Source organism: Rhinolophus hipposideros (genome assembly GCF_964194185.1).
Source record: "Rhinolophus hipposideros genome assembly, chromosome: 21".
Taxonomy (NCBI): Eukaryota; Metazoa; Chordata; class Mammalia; order Chiroptera; family Rhinolophidae; genus Rhinolophus; species Rhinolophus hipposideros.
The window spans coordinates 46,089,049-46,110,561 of NC_138067.1; the positions used below are offsets into that span (position 1 = coordinate 46,089,049).

Here is a 21,513-nt window from a genome sequence, read left to right on the forward strand (position 1 = left end):
ACAGTCTTTCCATCGTGTGTATTTGTGCATTTTCTGAATCCTGGTCTCCAGTAGAGCTGAGGGAGCATCCAGATGGAACCTAAACATGAAATGTTCTCCTTCTCACTGATGTCCCAGAATCCAAGACCATCATCAATGTGAATCTTGGCTATCAACACATTCCTCTGTCGTCCTGTCACAAAGGGAACCCTTTCAATAGTTGCAGGTCAGTAGTTGAAGGTGTAGGAAGTCAGGATGGAGAAGTGGACAGAAGGTCTGGGACACAGGGAAGAATTAATCTAAAGACCTGACCTTGACTATCATAAGAAGAAAAAGAGGGGAAAACCACTCTGAAAATATATTGGTTAGCTAGGAACATCGTAAGAAGTTATGGTTTGCAAGTTCTAAATACATGACATTAATGGGTGTATAAAAGCCCTGAATTGAGACATAATACTTGAGAACCTGTCGTTTCTATCTCTTCTTCCTCCTCATACAATGACATGGGGAGTCATTCCTGCACCTTGAGAATCTGAGTTGAAAGCACCAGCAGAGCCCATTCATCTGCTACCACATCCACAGGCAGGACCCTGAAATGCAGAGGCCGCCCCTTCCCTGTCCTTGGTCACAGGAGAGTCAGGGACAATGAGCTCCTACATGGAATCAAACGGAGGGTTCCATCCTGTCTTCAGGCGCCCTCCTTTCCCACAAATCCTGGTACAGATGGGGAATGTGGGGTGAATGGACATGCCCACCTTGTAAGCCCACGTAAGGCAGACTGTTACCTCCCCTTGGACCAAAGTATGGCTTCTAATTATATTTCCTGTGAGATATAAATTAGCATTTGTTTGGCAGAGAGTCTTCGGTTGGATGCTGAGCCGACAGTTCAACAAAAGAGCACAGGGAAACTGAAACAGACACATTTCTTATTCTCACAGGTCCTGCAGAAGGACACAGCATGCCTGGAACGGCCACATGGGGAGGCCGAGGCAGGATGCACCAGAGAAGGGCAGGACCCAGGCACATGCCTTTATTAGGGTTCAGGGAGAAGTGATTTGGGGTTCTCCAGCTAAGTCCAGATTGGTCAATTGAAACGAAAAACAGCAAGGTTTTGACAAGCTCTGCAGGGATCTATCCAGGGGGTATAGAGGTGAAGTCCCTCAGAGGCGGGGGACACTTGCTCACAAGGGCTGCTAGAGAAGTAATAACGGGAACTTACATTCACTTCTGAGTCTGACCTGTTGTCTGCACAATAGTGTATGCACTAGTGGGAGGGGCCTGTGTCACTTCAAGGCAACTTGGCGACACATCATGGATTCTAAGGCAGCAATATGGTAGTTTAGTTAAACTCTCTACAGCACTAGTACTTTATTTTAACCATCGTAATTCTCCAGTAGTAATAATCAGGAAAACAGGATACAATATGTAAGTTATGGGGAAAATAGCCTCACATTATTTGCGGATTAAGGCCACAGGGAAAAGGGATTACTAGTGCTGTCATTCTAAAGCATGACCAAATAGTGCATTCTTGATTACAACCATGACTAAGCTGGGAGAGGTTAAGGTAGGTGGCAGGATAACAAGTCATTAATTACACATAGTGTTAGTATATTAAAAAGCATTTGCCTTTATTATAAAAATGTAAGTTCACACATAGTCTAAATAAAACATGGCAAACCACCTGTAGGGTCCATGGATAAAATACAGATAACAAGCAGTTAAGGAGCATTCTGGTTTTCTTATATAATGATCTTAGAACTGTTTTCCATGGGTTTGCAGACTGAGGTTCACTGCTTAGGAAACATGGATGTACAATAATTAGGCACTTAGGGATGAGTTGTTTGTACTTTCTCAGTTATCTCTGAAGACGTCTTTATTTCAACCACATTAAATAATACTAACTACACAGACACATCAGAGTTTTAATGAACTGCCACCTATTTTGCTTAAAGAAGAACTGGTAAAACTAGTTAAAATTCAGAATATTCCTGTCTTACGTTAATGCAGAGAACGATGCCCTGCACACCTACCTGACAGTGACTTACATCAATGTTCTAAGTCAACCAAACAGCACCTCCATTTAGATTTCTTCATACATTGTGTATTACTGCCCTCAGTCTTCCAGGGGAAAAGGAGATCTCAGTGAATCCCACCCAACATACACGAGTTCTCAGATCTTTGAGGCAGCAACAATCAACCCATGATTCACACACACACACTAGGTGTAAAAATACAGTGTCCAGTGACTCCATACTGGAATCACATTACTATTTCCTTTTGAAAACTACCTCATGTAATGCCAATATACAAAAATACACTGACGGTAATTACACCTGTCCAACATCCATCCCCTTGATAAATTGAAACTGATTAACAAGGAAGATTTTCTTTTTAAATGTATTGGGGTGACAATTGTTAGTAAAATTACGTAGATATCAGGTGTACAATTATGTATTACATCATCTATAAATCCCATTGTGTGTTCACCACCCAGAGTCCGTTCTCCTTCCATCACCATATATTTGATCCCCTTTACACTCATCTCCTACCCCCCATCCCCTTACCCTCTGGTAACTAAACTATTGTCTTGTCGATGAGTTTTCGTTTCTCATTTGTTTGTCTTATTCTTTTGTTGTTTGTGGTTTATATACCACATATCAGTGAAATTATATGGTTCTCTGCTTTTTCCATCTGCCTTATTTCACTTAGCATTATACTCTCATGATCCATCCATGTTGTCACAAATGTTCCTATATCATCTTTTCTTACCGCCGAATAGTATTCCATTGTGTATATATACCACAACTTCTTTACCCATTCATCTATCAAAGGACATTTTGGTTGTTTCCATGTCTTGGCCACCATAAACAAAGCTGCAATGAACATTGGAGCACACGTGTCTTTATGGATAAATGTTTTCAGATTTTTTGGGTAGATACCCAGGAGAGGGATTGCTGGGTCATATGGTAATTCTATTCGTAATTTTTTAAGGAAACTCCACACTGCCTTCCATAATGGCTGCACCAGTTTGCATTCCCACCAACAGTGTATGAGGGTTCCTTTTTCTCCACAGCCTCTCCAACACTTGTTACTATTTGTCTTGTTGATGATAGCCATTCTGACTGGGGTGAGGTGATATCTCATTGTGGTTTTTAGTTATATTTCTCTGATGATTAGTGATGTTGAGCATTTTTTCATATGTCTATTTGCCATTTGTATGTCCTCTTTGGAGAAATGTCTCCTAAGGTCCTCTGCCCATTTTACAATTAGGTTGTTTGGTTTTTTGTTGTTGAGTTTCATGGGTTCCTTGTATATTTTGGAATATTAGCCCCTTATCGGAGGCACTGTTTGCTAAAATCGTCTCCCATTCAGTTGGTTGCCTCTTTATTTTGTCGATGGTTTCTTTTGCTGTGCAGAAGCTTTTAAGTTTCATATAGTCCCATTCGTTTATTTTAGCTTTTACTTCCATTGCCTTTGGAGTCAAATTCATAAAATGCTCTTTGAACCCAAGGTCCGTAAGTTTAGTACCTGTTTTCTTCTATGCATTTATTGTGTCAGGTCTTATGCTTAAGTCTTTGATGCATTTTGAATTAATTTTGGTACATGATAACAGATAGCAATCCAGTTTAATTCTTTTGCATGTGGCTATCCAATTCTCCCAGGACCATTTATTGAAGAGGGTGTCTTTTCTCCATGGTATGTTGTTTGCTTCTTTGTCAAGGAAGATTTCTAAGTTTTTAAACATTTGCTTATTTATTATAAGTACTCTTATTTACAGTAATCTGTCAAAAGTGTTCTTGACTTACTACATTCTCATATCAATTCTCTGATATTTCAGAGTTGATTTTCGATTAAGCACTTCCCCATATTTTTTTACATCTTTTAAGTCACTTTGTAGCACGAATTCGGTGGGGTTTTCTGAAGCACATATTTTGGATGAAGGTCTTTCACATCTATTAGAAATGGGGAATTTATCTCTAGTACATATTCTCAGTTATTGAGGGAGGCTGAAGGTCCAGCAATAAGGTTTTCCAAATTCTTCACTTTTCAAGTTTCCGTCCATTATGAATTCGCATGTGTTGAGTAAGCTGTGAACAATGAATAAAGGCTTTTCCACATTCTCTACATTTGTAACGCTTCTCTCCAGTATGAATTCTCTCATGTGCAGTAAGATTTGAACGGCTGTAAAAGGCTTTGCCACATTGTTCACATTTGTAAGGTTTCTCCCCAGTATGACTTCTCATGTGTGTGGTAAGTTCTGAAGAGTGAATAAAAGCTTTTCCACATTCCTCACATTTGTAAGGCATCTGTCCCGTATGAATTCTCTGATGCTGAGTAAGACATGAACTCCGAAAGAAGGCTTTACCACATTCCTCACATTTGTAAGGCCTCTCTCCTGTATGAATTCTCAGATGTTGAGTAAGACTTGAACTCCGAAAAAAGGCTCTACCACATTCTCTACATTTGTAAGGCTTCTCTCCACTATGGATTATCTCATGTACAGTAAGATGTGAACGCCGATTAAAGGCTTTACCACACTGTTTGCATTTGTAAGGCTTCTCTCCTGTATGGATTCTCTCATGTACGGTAAAATATGAATGCTGAGTAAAGGCTTTGCCACATTGTTCACACTTGTAAGGTTTCTCTGTAGTATGAGTTCTCTCATGTCTGGTAAGATTTGAACGCCAGTTAAAGGCTTTGTCACATTCTCTACATCTGTAAGGCTTCTCTCCAGGATGGGTTTTCTTACGTCCCTTTAGACTGGGTAATGGAGTAAAGACACTCCAACATGGATTACATTCATAAGGTTCCTCCAAAGTGTGAATATTCTCAAGTTCAGTAAGATTTAAAGATTGGTTCAAAGATTTGTCCCATTCACTACATTTGATTGTCTTCTCTACAATACGATGACTCTGACGTATAAGATTTAAGCTTTGATCTAAGACACTCCCACATTTACAATGGTTCTCTGGAAAGTGAGTTCTCTGATGCTTATTAGGGTTTGACCCTTGTTTAAAGTTTTTCCAAGATTCATTGAATTGACAGCTTCTCTCTTCATTACATGTACTCTGGTAGTCATTAAAGACAGAAAGATTTCTGGTGAGGGCTCCAATTTCATTAAATATGTAAAGTTGTTCCTAATTACTTTATGATACCTATGGAACCATGATGCTTGTATGGAAACCCTCCCACATTCATGAAAATAATAGAATTTGGAATAAGGAGGAATTGTTTCTTGGTGAAATAATAATGAATCCCGGGTTAAGGACTGTCAGACATAGGATATTCAGAATTTCTATTTTCATTTTCAAATCTCTGGTTTTTAGATATTTTGACTCAATGTTTAATCTAATCCAACATTTGAAATGACTCAAATGATTATTCACACCATGTGTTATGGGACTTTCCAGATATTCCAGTTTCTTACAGATAATATATACCTTTACAAAACTCTTTTCTATCTTTACATTTAGAAACACATTGTTCTGCAAATGTAACTGCCTTAAAGTGATGGTTTTCCCAAGATGTCTTATATATTTGATGGCCTTTGGCCACAGGGATTTTATTATGATTAACGGTCCCAGTTTAGTTATGTCCATCATAATATCCCTTCGGCCCTTGACACTCCCCTCACATTCCCACTTTTTCATTAAAGGTAGATACTCAAGGTCACACCTTCGATATCTTACCAGAAGCATTCTGTGGAATGAATCTTCTACGTCCAGTTTTGGCAATAAGCTCTGGGTGTCCGCAGAAGACATAGCTGAAAGTCACCAAACAAATTATCACTCTTTCGAAAGGCAGGTAAATTCTACCACATGAACTTAATACTTATTATAGGACTTAGGAAGATGGCATAAGAGCCAGCACCAAAACTTCGCTCCTCCATGTTTCAGTACTGATAATTTCACAAGGGAGTTCAGAGTTCACAGCATGCCCAGGAGAAAGTCACATCAAAAAGGAAAGAAAACTTCTTACATTTGTTGATAATAGCTGTTAATCCTCCCTGGCACACCATGGCAATATTGTAAGAAACGCCAATTCCCAGTTTCTTTTAGGAGGGAAACAGTTGAGTATACTGTGTATCCAATGGTGTCCTTTCATTGCAGCTGCCTGAAGGACTCATTTATCTTCTGTATGACACCACGTGCTAAGGGAATGGCAGTGCAATGTGAATGCATTATGGTGGCCACTAAGAAAAATGGTGAATAATTGTTCAAACACCACAAAGACTACAGTATTGAAGACAAACATCAAGGATAGGAAGATACCACTGCCTCTGAAGAAGAAACGGAAAACATTTTACAGTGGAAAATTACGCATAAAAAACACAGAGAACACACATCCCTAGAACAGGATTTATAGGCCTCACAATTTCAAGCATAGCTGCCTGTGATTTGTGTTCTCCTGTACAAAGCAAGTACAAAGCCTGGGATGGTGGCTGTTTCTGCTCCAAAAGCTCAACAGAAGATCACAAGGCATATAAAGGAATAGAAAAACACAGCCCAGTCACAGGAACAAACTAAATCTCCAGACACTGGCCCTAAATTAACAGAGCTATTCATTACCTGACCAGAACTCAAAATACACTTTCATAATTTTAAAATGTTTTAAGTTACCCCCATGGTAACCAAAAGATAGATATACCAGACACACAAAGAGAAAAACATCAGAACCATATCACTGCCACAAAACAAAATACAAAAGAAACAAAATGGAACAAAGTTATGAGGGGAACAGTGGGAAAAGAGGCTCCAAAATGTGTAGAAAACAATTCTAAAATGGTTATAGTAGTATGTCTCTCTCAATTATTAGTTTAAGTAAAAACAGATAAAAGTTCCCCAATAAAAAGATGTAAGTTGGCTGAATGGATTATAAAATAAAATCCAACACGTTTTGTCTACGAGAACTCATTTTAGATGTGAGGACATAGGACATAACTAAAAGGATGGCAAAAAGTATGTCAAAGGAACGGTTACCAATAAAAAGTACGGGTGGCCATACTAAATCAGAGAAATATACAGTACATGTCAAAAACTGTTACAACACAAAAAAGACACAATACAATAATAAAAGGGTGAATTCAACATGAAGCTACTTTACATTAACATAAAAAATGGTGAAGCCAAAACAGTAGAGAGCTTCCTCGAAAAATGACAAACAGAGCTTTCACGTGGCCCAGTAATTCTACTTCCAGGCATTTATATTACAAGGAATACCAAAACACAAATTTGAAAAGGTATATGCACCCCTATATACCTTTAGGGGTATACTGCAACATTACTTACAATAAACAAGATACGAAACCAATTTACTTGGCCATTGATAGATCAATGAATGAAGAAGATGTGATAAATGTCCACAATGGAACGTTTCTCAGCCAGGAGGAAGACGGAAGTCCTGCCAGTGGCAACATCATAGATGGACCTAGAGGGTACTATGCTAAGTGAGATAAGTCAGACACAGAAAAACTACTACCACACAATTTTGCTCTTACATGGAATGTAAAAACTAAAAGAGAAAAACAACAAAAATAATCAGAAAAAAATTCACAGATACAGACAATTTACTGATGCTTGCCAGCGACGACAGGGACAGGGCCCTAAGGCGAAAATGGTGAAGAAGACTGTGAGGTATAAATGTCTTGTTATGAAATGAGTAAGGCACGAGATGTAATATACCATACGAAATACAGTCAACGATACTGTGATACATTTCTTAGGTGAGGGTTGGGTCCTTGACTCAGCGAGATCACTTTGTAAGATATGTGAATGAAGAATCACCATGTCATACAACTGAAACTAATGTAATATTCTTATATCAACTATAATAACAGAAGTAAACAAATAAAATAGTTGATATTTTTGGGGACCAGCCCAGTGGCTCAGGTGGTTAGAGCTCCGTGCTCCTAACTCCAAAGGTTGCCAGTTGGATTCCCACATGGATCAGCGGGCTCTCAACCACAAGGTTGCCAGTTCAATTCCTCGAGTTCCGCAAGGGAATGGTGGGCTCTGCCCCTGCAACTGAGATTGAACATGGCACCTTGAACTGAGCTGCGGTTGAGCTCCCAGATGGCTCAGTTGGTTGGAGCGCGTCCTCTCAACCACAAGGCTGCCAGTTCGATTCCACGAATCCCGCAAGGGATGGTGGGCAGCGCCCCCGGCAACTAAAGATTGAACATGGCACCTTGAGCTGAGCTGCCACTGAGCCCCCAGATGGCTCAGTTGGTTGGAGTGCATCCTCTCAACCACTAGGTTGCCGGTTCAACTTACACAAGGGATGGTGGGCTGTGCCCCCTGCAACTAGAAAATGGCAACTGAACCTGGAGCTGAGCTGCGCCCTCCACAACTAAGACTGAAATGACAACTTGAAGCTGAACTAAGATTGAAATGACAACAACTTGACTTGGAAAGAAAAAAAAAGAAAAAGTCCTGGAAGTACACACTGTTCCCCAATAAAGTCCTGTTCTACTTCCCCAATAAAAAAACAAACAACAACAACAAAACAAAAAACAAAAAACAAAAAAAAAAGTTGATATTTTGGACCACAATGAAAACTTTAATATCTTTATACTGTTTCAATTTTGATAACAATCATGTATTATTTTTATAATGCAATAAACACCAAAAGAGTGGAAAAAAAAGAAAAACAATGGATCATCTTTGATGGTGCTGCATAATTAGGACTGAATTAAAAGATTTCATTAATCGTAAAAATGGCGCCTTGAGGTGAGCCTCTTGAAATCTCCCCTGGAATTTACAACAAATTGAACAACTACAACTCCACAAAGGGCTCCCTGCACAGCACACAGGCAAGACTAACAGGCACACTATATAAATAACCTAAAGGTGGGCGAATTGCATGAGCAGGAAGGAGGAATGGGAGAAGGGCGTAAACGGAACCACGCGATAGGGATGCAGACCTAGCTCAGTGCTCCGAGCTCGCTGCATCCCGGAACTACCGCAGCTGTGGGAGAGGGAAGAACTGGGACTGCTAGGGCTCCACGTATGGCCCACAGGACTGAGGGGACAGCATATAACACGGCTGAACTCAACGCTCACGGCAGAGACCTCGGAGAAAAGACTGAGAGAAAAAGGCTGAAAACGGTGGTTTAAGCCCTCACTGCCGAGCAGAAAACGGAAGCCTTAGGCACTGAGACTAGCCGCCCCCTCCCTACCCTCCCAGAGCTCGCCCCACCCCCACCTGCCCGGTGCTAGAAGCGATAAAGTAGCAGTGTCAGATCAAAAGGACAGAATATTTGCTGTTCTGAGAATTGTGGACCGCAGACACAGATTCGCAAGCCAACTAGTTCCGGCAAAGGGGAGGGAGCTGTGGAAGGACTGGCCGTGGTGGTGGTGGTGGTCGTCACCATTGCTCTGGGCCACCTCTCACAACTCACCCTGCCCCTGGCCCCACCTATCTGGGCGGATCCCTGCAGGAGTAAACAGAACTGCTGAAATACATGGGTTCTGAATCTGGTGCAGGAAGAGCTTTATAACTTCAAAAGCTCTCCACATTCCCACACAGAGGCGAGCCCTATGACCCAGGATAAGTGTTAACAGAGGAGAAGCCCGCCTTCCCTGTACTACAGGGCTACAATAATCAAAACAGTATGGTATTGGCAGAAAATCAGACACACAGACCAATGGAATAGAATTGAGAACCCAGAAATCAAACCACATAAAATGGACAAGTAAGGTTTGACAAAGAAGCAAAAGGCATATAATAGAGAAAAGACAGCCTCTTCAATAAATGGTGCTGAGAGAATTGGAAAGCCACATGCAAAAGAATAAAACTGGACTGCTATGTGTCACCATGTAGCAAAATTAATTCAAAATGGATCAAAGAATTAAGCATAAGACCTGAAAAAATAAACTGCATAGAAGAAACCATAGGTACTAAACTTATGGACCCTGGTTTCAATGAGCATTTTATGAATTTGACTCCAAAAGCTTAAATAAATGAATGGGACTATATCAAACTTGAAAGCTTCTGCACAGTAAAAGAAACCATCAAGAAAATAAAGAGGCAACCAACTGAATGGGAGAAGATTTCTGCAAATAGTTCCTCCGATAAGGGGCTAATATCCAAAATATACAAGGAACTCATGCAACTCAACAACAATAAAACAAACAACCCAATTGAAAAATGGGCAGAGGACCTTAAGAGACATTTCTCCAAAGAGGACATAGAAATGGCAAATAGACATGAAAAAATGCTCAACATCACTAATCATCAGAGAAATGCAAGTGAAAACCACAATGAGATATCACCTCATCCCAGTTAGAATGGCTATCATCAACAAGACAAATAGTAACAAGTGTTGGAGTGGCTGTGGAGAAAAAAGAACCTTCATACTGTTGGTGGGAATGCAGACTGGTGTAGCCGCTATGGAAGGCAGTGTGGAGATTCCTTAAAAAATTACGAATAGAATTACCATATGACCCAGCAGTCCCTCTCCTGGGTATCTACCCAAAAAACCTGAAAACATCTATACATAAAGACACGTGTGCTCCAATGTTCATTGCAGCTTTGTTTATGGTGGCCAAGACATGGAAACAACCAAAATGTCCTTCGATAGTTGAATGGATAAAGAAGTTGAGGTATATATACACAATGGAATACTATTCAGCGGTAAGAAAAATGAAATAGGACCATTTGTGACAACACGGATGGATCTTGAAATTATAATGCTAAGTGAATAAGTCAGACAGAAAAAGCAGAGAACCATATGACTTCACTGATATGTGGTATATAAACCAAAAACAACAAAGAACAAGATAAACAAATGAGAAACAAAAACTCATAGACACAGATAACAGTTTAGTGGTTACCAGAGGGTAAAGGGGCAGGGGAGCAGTAGATGAGGGTAAGGGGGATCAAATATATGGTGATGGAAGGAGAACTGATTCTGGGTGGTGAACACACAGTGTGATTTATAGATGATGTAATACAGAATTGTACACCTGAAATCTATGTAATTTTACTATCAATAGTCTCCCCAGTACACTTTAATTAAAAAAAAGATTTCATTAGAGGGGACACAATACTGCCAGAAAATTTATATGTAAATTCTTCAACATCAGAATGTGACTCAGTATGTGTTCATTCCGGGAATAAACAAATAGTTAGAACTGTAATTTAAATGTTATTAAATACAAAGTAAACAATTTCATACACTTCAGATATTTTCCAAGGCAAATTATTTTTTTAAAGTAAAATGTATTGGGGTGACAATGGTTAATAACATTACATAGGTTTCAAGTGTATAATTCTGTAACACATCATCTATGTATTTTATCAAGGCAAATTCTTAACCAAGTTTTTGTTTTTGCAATCCGTAATATGAAGTTGTGATCTCCCACGTTTGAAACCAAATGTTAAGGAGCAAAAATGAATGAGTCATCCTTACCAACAGTACAAAATGAGAAGCCACAGACTGGAAAAGAATATTTGAAAGACACACCTGTAAAGGTCTACTATGCAAAACATACAAAGAAGACTTCAAACTGACCCATGAGAAAACTATTAATATCAACAAGATTGAAAATTGGGCCAAAGCCCTAAAGAGACAGCACACTAGACAAGATATACAGAAGGCAAAATAATATATAAAAAGATGCTCCACATCATATGTCACCAGGGAAATGCACATGAAAACAATGAGAATGAAACACATAGCAAATTAAACACCACTACACACCTGTTAGGAGGGGCCATAACCCAGAACACGGACAACACCAAGTGCTGGTGAGGACGGGGAGCAGCAGGAACTCTCACTCACTGCCGGTGGGAACGCAAAATGCTGCAGTGTCTCGGGTACAGTTTGCTGGTTCGCACAAAGTTACACATCCTCTCACCATAAGACCAAGAAATTGTGCTCCTCAGTAGTTACCCACAGAGTTGAAAACATTTATCCACCCAATAGCCCTCAAGTATGTGTGTCCACAGCATCTTTATTCATAATTCTAAAACTAGGAAGCAACCAAGATGTCTGTCAAGAGGTGAATGGATTAAGTGGACTGTGGTGCACACAAACAATGGAATATTATTCATCACTATAAAGAAATAAGCTATCAAGCTATGACAGGACATGGAAGAAATCTAGATACATATTAAGTGAAAGAAGCCAATATGAAAAAGCCACATAATGTATGATTCCAGCTATGACATTCTAGAAAAGGCAAAATGATGGAAACAGTAATAAATCACTGGTTGCCTGGGTTTAGGGGAGGGAAGGTTGAACAGGCAGAGCACAGAGAATATTCAGGGCCATGACACTACACTGTATGACACATGTCATCATAAATGTGTCCACACCCACAGAACAGACAGCCCCACAGTAAACTCCAAGTTGGACTATGAACTCTGAGTGACAATGACATGTCAATGTAGCTTCATCTATGTAACAAATGTACCCCTCGGCAGACATGGGGAAGCGGGAGGCTGTGTATATGGGAGAGGCATGTGGGAATTCTCTGTAAACTTCTCAATTTAGCTGTGAAACTAAAACTGGGTTTAACGTAATAGTCATCCTCAGACTTCTGCTTCTCCGAAATAACTGATTTCAGTTCTATTTCTTTCCAGAAGTTCGTTATGCTTATACAAGAACATAAATATTTGTATCCGCTATTTAAAATAAATACAATAATCACTGCGCATGAATTATGCTAACCACTATCAAAGAAACAGAAAATACAAGTGATGGCAAAAATGTGGAGGAATTGGACCCCTTTGGATGGATGGATGAAATAGCAATTGACGAAAATAGTATGAAAAACAATGTGGAGGTCTCCCAGAAAATTAGAACCGTGCTAATATGCAGCCATCCCAGTTCTGGACACATTTCCAAGACATTTCAAAGGAGGCTCTGCAAAAGCCGTGTGCACACACATGCACACTGTAGCACTACTCACAAAAGCCTATAATACAGGGAAGTAACCCATATGGCCATCGACAGATGAATGGGTGAAGAAAATGTAGCATATACATATAATGGAATATTATTCACCCTTCAAAAAGAAACAGATGCTCTCACCTGATACAACGCAGACAAACCTTGAGGACATTTAAGTAAAGCTCATGAATCACAAAGAAACAGATACTATAAAAGTCCACTTTTGTGAGTCACCTAATGCAGTCCTCTTCATAGAACAAAAAGAAGGGTAGTAGCCAGGGGTTTGGGGTGAAGAGAAATGACAAAGTGGTTGTATAATGGGTACTCGTCAGTTTTGAAAGATGGAAATTTCCAGAGATCAGTTGCACAACAATGTGAATATACTTAATATGACTGGACTACAGTTAAGAGGGTAGATTTTTAGTCACATATTTTCACCAAAATTGAAAATGAAAAATATCTACGAAACATACAGTTGTAAAACATTTCAAATATTACCTTGAATTCAAAAAACTGGTTCTCTCACAAAGAGAATATAAAATCAACAGTAAATAGATGTGAAATTGAGACTATTATCACAACTACTTAATTAGGCAGGATATGAAAAGCAATGACCATTAAATAAGGAAAGAAATAAACAAGATGAGTCATGCACAAAGTTGGGATGAACTGATCAAGATAAACATGGACATAATTTTAATGGCGACAGACATATGCTTAATTCCTATGTGAATCAAACTCCACATCGTCTTAAGTGTACTGAGCTGAAAACTGTCATTCACATTCATAATATATATGGAACAACCAAAAATGCAAGTAAACTCAATTTGAGGAACTGCCATAAAAAAGGAAACACATTGTTCTGGAATTGCAAAATGAGAATAAGAGGCAATGGATCCCATGAATTCTGAACACTACACACATGTACTATTGAAGAGAATCCTTCTGTAGAACTCCGTTTCCACCGTGAGTGTGGCCCCATGAACAGCAAGCATTCTGAATCATTGGAATATGTGTTGTAGGACAGGAAAATTTCACAGACAATGCATTAGAATCATTCATAAACAGCTCTATTAATAAATAAGCATGGAAATGACATTGGAGAAATTTGTTAGTTTATTAATATATTGCTAATATTCTTACAGGAAATATATAGGCTATAATCCGTCATATAGAGAACAAAAAAACCCTTCATTTCTAAATAAATGAACAACAAATAAGTTGTAAAATATCAGAGAATGAGTGATCTATAAAATCAACATTTGAGATTAACATACACCATTACTGAGAGACAGGCAGAGGAAGGCAGATGACAAACCTCATGATCACTTTTTGCCTGAAGTATACTGAAATTGAGGAAGTAAATATATTCTGAAATATGGGAACCTAATAATTTTACAACTCACTTCTTACCAAAGGAGTTCATTCGAGCACGTTATATCAGCACTTATGAAGCAAAAACCACTAATCTGACAAAGATCTAATCAGAAAGTGAAAACATACAAGACCCAGGCCCAGGCAGCTTTGAATTGAACAAGACAAACTTATAACATGACAGTCATTAAGAAATCAGGGAACAATGGAGACCTTCCTATTATGATGGATAATGTTCTAAACTCCCCTAAGGCATTAATTCATTTAAGAATCCTGTGAGGTAAACAGATACGTTAAACTATTCTAATATGGAGAATTAGGGAGTACAGACTCGAAATTTCTAATGTTAGTTCATACAAAGCAAAAGGATATTGAGAAGTGAAACTGAGATTGAGGGTTTCTCACTATAGGGAACCGCTTTTTCCTGAGATGAAATTACTGAGTCTGAACCTTTGCCGGATCATGTTTAAAACCTCCTTAGGATTAGAAATTATAAAGCAGAAAACATGAGACATGTGTCTCCAGCGCCCCTGAGATTTCTGACCCTAATTCCAGGACCTCCACCACTTCCTTCACAAACTCCTTACATAAGGCAAGAACAGAACTTTAAAAATGGCTTCAGGGAGAATTCCTCAGCAGAGAGCACAGATTTTCTCCGGCCCCTGAGGCAATGGAACAATAGCCAGAGCACCGTGATGCCCACAGTCCAGGGGGAGGACGTCGGCCTGCACTGCAGTGGACCCAGATCACTGAGCAGGAGGACAGTCCCTAGAGGATGTAGGAGCACAGGACGTGTTGGACAGGGCTGTCCCTCTGTGACAGCAACAGAAAGAAACCTGGGCTTCTCACATCCTTTCCACTGAAGCGAAACTTCCCAAACCACATCTTAAGGTCTGGCTCCTCCGGGACCTTTGGCCCTCTCACCTGTGTCATCTGCCTCCTTCATTCCCACCTACCTGGATGGATGGACACTGTCTTTTTTCTCTTCACATCCCAGGCCTCCTTCATTCTCTCCAAAAAGATGACCAGGTCTGGCTTAGAGACAGCAAGACCTGTTTATTAGAAAAAGGAACACAGGTTTTGATGGAAATTCTCCAATTTCCAATCCAGTACATGCTCAGCTAAGAAAGGACATTGCAGAAAATTAGAATATTCTAGGAAAGGCTGCCCCCTAAACACTCTTTTCTGACAGCATCTTTACTGGACAACATGGAACGTTTTCAGATCCTGAGTTCCACTTCAAGGGCATCGTGAAGACTTCTTTTCTACACGTGCACACTCCCAGTTTGTTCCTCAGAGCCAGGATCTGAAACTCCACCACACAAAGCAGAAGCTCCCAGGAGATGCTGTACTGACACTGATGAAGGAACCACAACCCTGCGGTGGGGTAGGAGTTCTGGCAGGAAGTCACCCTCACCCAGGGAGCACAGGTTCCTGTAGTTCTCCAGCATCACGTCCATGTACAGTTTCCGCTCAGCTGGGTGCAGACATTCCCACTCCTCCTGAGAGAAATCTATGGCCACATCCCTGAATGTCAACCGTCCCTGAAATAAGACACATTTATCATGTGGTCACAGGCAAGGTCATAACATGACTCAAAATGAAAACAGAGTTAAGAGAATTGCTTTTGACCTAGGAGAATGTCCGGAATTAAACAGTAAGGTAGGTCTCTAACAGCAATATTCTGTAACATATTTTCTAACTCTGAGAAAGGAAGATGATGTTATGATCCACAAACAACTGTACAGACTTTCCTTTTCTGGAACATAAATTTTCAGGCATCAGCACAAATATATGGATTTTTGAGTGTTGTATCATACAGGACACACTATGTACATTTCTCAGCTGGAAAAGTCATGGTGAGTTAGAAATGTAAAGTACTTCTCAAATTTTCACGTGAACAATAGGGAACTAAGGCGTTCCGGGGTAGGGGTGCTGAGTTTCCACATTTAACAAACTCTGTTTTAACTAGTGACGCCAATGCCTCTGGTCCATGTGACACACTGTTGAATAGCACAGAGGAAGGAAACAGGGAAATATTCATATGTGACTTTGCCCTGACAGAGTTTTATGGAATCTACACTTTCACAGAAGTATAAGAACACAGTCCTTTTTCAAAACTGTCTTAATAGAGAACATTGTTTTTATATATTAATTCATAATGCACATAAGTAATCTGAGAACAATATAATTCTTCCTCTTCCATGAGAATATTTTGTGAAGCATCCAGTCAATGGTAGAGGTTGGGTTTTACTCCAAACTGTCTCTAAAATTTTTTAAAAACACAGAAACCAATATGAATAGACAACCATAATGAACATTCATAGCAGTTTCTATAACTCAGAAGAGAGAAACAACTTAAGTAAGAAACAACGGCTCAAATAGTATTAAGATTTTACGCACACAGACAGACGGACAAACATATGGGAACTGTGTCCACATGAAAAGTGAGAAGGAAACTTTCCTGTCACTGAAATCACAATTATTTTAATTCTGAAAAATTCAAAAATGTCTTTGTGGGTGATACTCTGCATTTTACAGACACAATAGGGAGATGAACACACAATAACAGGTAAGTTTGAGCTGCTGTTTCTTTTAAAAAAGTTTGCGTATCATTTGTGCTGAGCTATACATTACAAATTTACCACACTTCAACACCTTAATACTATAATTCTTGTAAACTTTCTTGAGAACACAAAAAGGGATGAAGTAGAGAAAGTCTGTGACATGACTGTGGAATACAATGAAAATTTATAGGAATAAGGCCTGACTGATAAAAGCCTCCACTCCAAAGGCAATTATCTCTAGTAAAGAAAGCTGAAGGCCTGCAATTTCCAAAGCAGAAAAACTAAGAAAAAACGGAATTTCCAGATGAAATGTGATGATTTGCACATCTCTCTATAGATCCCTCCAGACCCTTGGTTAATGATAAAGAAAAAAATGTTAACTTTATAGTAAAGACAGGACCTCAACCAAGTGAAAATCAGGTGGAAGGAGCAAGTGGGTATCAGCTGACCGAGGCATATGGAACGACACACCATCACCTCTGTGATGTTACCGGCAAAAACGAACAAATAAGGAAATCATAATCATAATGTGATCATAAAAACATTAGTTTTATGGAAATTTCAATGCACATATAGCTCCCCAGTTCTGAGACTCTAATAGTGCATTTCAACACTAAGTCAATATTACCAATCTAGTGAGCAAGTCTCTTACAAATACTTTCTATTTCAGAACTTTCCAGGCTATTCTGAGCACTGAGGCATCCTGGGTGCTCATGCACATTCTTACCCCTGTTCTACAGCCCTGACGCTGCAGTCATAGGACATACACCGACATTTCCCTTCTTCAAGACACTGGGCATCTGACCCCCGCCCAACAGGGACCTTGGACACAACCGCCTTCCCAGGTGGGTCTGTCATAAAGGGGATGTTTTCAGTAGTTGAGGGTCAGTAATTCACGGTGAGAATTTATGTCCTCAGGGAGCCTGGATGGACAGAAGGCAGAGAAGGCTCTGGAAGAAAGTCCAAAAGTTCTACCGAGCTGACCTTGACTCTCATGAGAAGAAAAGGAAAAGGTCAGTAGTTGTAAAGAACATCGTTAGGTAGGAACATCAGAAGTAGAGAATTAAATGTGGCAGGTTCTAAACCCACAGATTTTAGCAGGAAAAGTAAACATAGCCTGTGACCCAGGACGGAACGCTTACCTGAGAAGCAGCCATTTCGTCCTCGTCCTCCTCCTGCTCTGGGTTGTTTCCTCAGGTGATGTTCTGGGGAGGAATCACTCCTGCATCTTGAGAATGTGCCTTCAAGGGTGTGGGCACAGGCCCTTCATCTATTTCCTCCCAACTGACAGGCAGAAGGACCTTGGAATGCTGAGATGGTCACCCTCTCCTGTCCTATGTCCCAGGACACAGTCAGGGACAAGGAACTCCTAAGTGAAGACAGTACTGTGAGTTTTTTCTTTCCTGTCTTCCGGTGCCCTCTCCTCACACAGACGTCTACAAATTCCAACAGCCATGAGAACCGTGTGCACTCCTGTCCCCACAAACTCAACACATTACCCCACTACCTACGCTTGCTGTCAACTGCTGTCAGAACTGTGTCCAGGAGCCCCCAGCTAATCCCTGGCCTTGCCTGAGAGTCACCTGGAACACCTCATCAAAGCAACCATGATGCTCCACCCAGACCTTTTATCCAACTCCCAGGGGGTGGGCACTGGTGATATCACTCCAAAATCCTCATGCAACCCAGGAGGAACCCAGATGGGAACGTTTAGCTTCAAAGACCATGCAGGTCCCTGGGGAATCAGGGCCCATTCTATGGAGTTATGGTTCTGCAGGTCTGCAGGTTCCCTAGGAAACAGCATCTCTAAGTCTCCCTGGGGGAGCTGACTTGCTACCCAGACCTGTTTGCAGTCACACTGGCCTACAAATTTCAGACTCCATAGGCCTGAGAGCTCTGAAGTGTGAGGGGTTGGGGCGGGAACTTCTAGAACGGCTGGCTCCCTGGGCGGTTTTCCTTCCTCTTTTCCAGGAAATCACAGAGAATTAATTAAAATCTATAAAATAATGAACACACATTTTGGTGCTGAAAACTTGTAAAAGAAAGGGTTAGCTATGGAAATACACTGATCAAATTACTTCACCGTGAACAGATGGGCTCCATGGGAACCAAGTTTCAGGTCTGTCCCGTCTATCATTCCACAATCAGAGAATGGACGAGAGGGACTTGTGGGGACAGCTACTTGGTAGCTCCCAGCTCACTAATTTAACAAATCCCATTAAGGGAAAACAAAAGCTGCTGAATATCAGACTAACTCACCAAACTAGGTTCTCACCACAGACATCCTCACCAAATGCACCCTGAAGTAGCCTAACATTATTAATAAGTACCAATGTCTGTTTGAACATGATAAAGAGTAGACAGAATGCAGGGCTTCTCATCTAAACCAGTCACAATGTTATTAGAAGGGAAATTGTTTTTCACTGTACTGACTTCCAGGGTCAGAGTTTAAAAAAAAACTGAAGACTACCTCATATTTAGAAAAGAATGAGAGCTGGTAATAAGATGTCACCAAAGCTCATTTCAGCATTTAGTGAACATTTAGAAAACAACAGAAATTCAGTAGATACGCTTTTTAACTCAATATGCGTTTTATAAAGAACAATAAATTAAATGTAAGAGAAAAAAAGAAAATGTAAATTCCATGTGAAAGAGAAAAAGACGCAATGCTTTTACTATTCCTTGAAAAAACTTCACAGGGCGACAAACTCAGTCATTTCTAGTCCAGGTCACGTCCCTCATGCCATCCCAGGAAATGGGAAGGGACCCATGACTGACTTGACATAGGTTTCCCTTCTCTGACTGCATAAGGATTGCACGAGGAAGCCATCCAGTGATGAAATTAATTATTAAATTCACAAGCCTTAAAAACTGGAGTTTTCTAATTCTTGTTTTCATCTGTGTGACTGAAAATGCAGCGCGTGTAAAACTGAATCGATTATAAAGCCACATGTCGTATATCACGACTTGATCACCCACATCCCACCTGCTCACCACTCAACCAGCTGGGGGCTGCCCTTCTTCCTCTGCTACTAGGTATTCCTGTCTACGGTCTGTGTGTCCCTCTTGACCTGGATCTCTCCACTGCTGTCCTCTGCTGCCTCTTCTCTCCAGTCCTGATTTCTCCCTTTCTATCCCCTTCCCTGTACTTTTTCCGTGAAACCCTTGAAACCTATTTTAACTTCAGTTGCTTTCTCCCTAATGTCTGATTGTTCCCCATCTCCATGTATTTCTGCCTTTCTCCCCGTCCATGCGCCCCTCCTCTTCCCCTGTGACACTGTCTGTCCTGTTACACCCCTGTGCGGGGACTCACCGACACCCCCAGCTTAGCTCAGTGAGGCTTCTTGCTGTGCTGTCAGCCCCCAACCCCTTTCTGTTCCTGCACTCGGCTCCCCCAACTCTTCTCCTAACCCCTCTCTCCTCTAAAGTGCCTTGTCCTTTGTTGCCCCCACCTCTGCTAACCAGGGGCCCCCCTCCCTTTAGGTTCCCTTCATCTCCCAGGAGCTCCCCCTTCCTTCTGTATTTCTCCATTTTCCTTCTCCTCCGGCTACTTCCCCGAGTTACTCGCTCAGTCTTACCGTCGCTTTACAAGGCCCTCCCAGCTCCTCTGTTCTGCCTCCCCGTCACCGACCCCGCACTGACCGTCCTGCCCTCTCACCTGTGCCCTCCTCTCATTCTGTCTCCTCCTCGTGACCCCCTCACAGCCTCGTTCTGCCGCCTTCCCGGCCGGCCCTTCAGGCACCGCTCACACAAAGCCCCTCCCCGCGTGAGGGGGTGGCCTGGTGACACCCCGCGGTGCTCCTTCCCTCCTGAGTCCCGTCCCCCTGAACCGTGTGCTCTACCTGGGATTCGGGCCTCTCATTACACTGGGGTGAGCGGGCTTGTAGGCGGCGGCGAGGGCCTGCAGAACCCCAGCCCCGGGCGGAGGCGGGGCTCCAGGGGCCGCGTGGCGGGGCTGGGGGAGGGGCGCCAACGGCTGGACTCCATCCCCCGAGTCCACCTCCCAGGACTTCGCACCGCGCGTGGAGGGCTGCCCGGCGGAGGGTTTTAAGCAGGAAAACAACGCGGCAGGCGGGTCTAAGGGCCCGAAGGCGGAGAGACCACAGGGGCACGGCCTCAGTTTACCCGGATACCCCCGCGGAGCCTCCACCCGGCCGCGAAGCGGTCTGGGGTCGGGTCGTCTCCCCAGGACGCCGGACTCACCGCTGTGGGGGGCGCTGGCGCGGGGACTTCACCGTCCGCAGTGACCGCCAGGCGTCCCGTGTGCGGGGCCGTGGACTGAGACGCTCAGGTTTAAACTACGAAAACTGAAAGTCAGGGCGCCAACCCGACCTTCTCTCTGCCTTAGCCGCTTCCGGGTCTGCAACAAACTCCGCGGGGTCGCCAACGTGAAAACCTGGGCCGCAGGCGGGACCTGCGCTGAGCGCTAAGGTTTTGGGCCGGGAGGGTATTGTAGCCTGGAGTGAGCGAGGCCCGGGAGAGGGAGGGACCGGACCCAGGGGAAGGGGTGGGGCCACTGTGGGGCGGGGCGGGGCTTTTCTGCACCTCGCTCATTGGTTACAGACTATTGTTGTTCCTTTATTTTAGGTAAGATCTTTTGCACCCACATTATATATATATGTATATTTTTTAAGATTTTATTGGGGAAGGGGAATAGGACTTTATTGGGGAACAGTGTGTACTTCCAGGACTTTT

At 41.8% G+C, this 21,513-nt stretch overlaps 1 protein-coding gene across 2 annotated transcripts; it reads right to left on the bottom strand.

Moving 5' to 3' along the window:
- Positions 1-1,584: 1,584 nt before the first annotated feature.
- Positions 1,585-21,293, bottom strand: LOC308489562 (uncharacterized protein). Of its 2 annotated transcripts, none has more exons than XM_081030889.1 (6): positions 21,022-21,293; positions 17,961-18,187; positions 15,669-15,795; positions 15,208-15,303; positions 5,670-5,743; positions 1,585-5,048 (listed from the first exon to the last, which is right to left on the bottom strand). In XM_081030889.1, the coding sequence occupies exons 2-6, from the start codon at positions 17,973-17,975 to the stop codon at positions 4,020-4,022; spliced, it is 1,341 nt and encodes a 446-aa protein (XP_080887015.1). In that variant the 5' UTR covers positions 17,976-18,187; positions 21,022-21,293; the 3' UTR covers positions 1,585-4,019. The 2 variants fall into 2 exon arrangements, with proteins under 2 accessions (XP_080887015.1, XP_080887016.1); XM_081030890.1 differs by lacking the exon at positions 21,022-21,293 and adding an exon at positions 20,477-20,577.
- Between the last annotated feature and the right edge of the window lie 220 nt (positions 21,294-21,513).

Bases quoted from the DNA above. Each gene is read 5' to 3' on its own strand.
- LOC308489562 (XM_081030889.1), bottom strand. The intron at 15,304-15,668 runs GTGAGGGTGACT...TCTAATAAACAG, and splicing joins CAGGAACCTGTGCTCCCTGG to GTCTTGCTGTCTCTAAGCCA. The intron at 5,049-5,669 runs GTAAGATATCGA...AATGACTACCAG, and splicing joins CATTCCACAGAATGCTTCTG to AGTACATGTAATGAAGAGAG.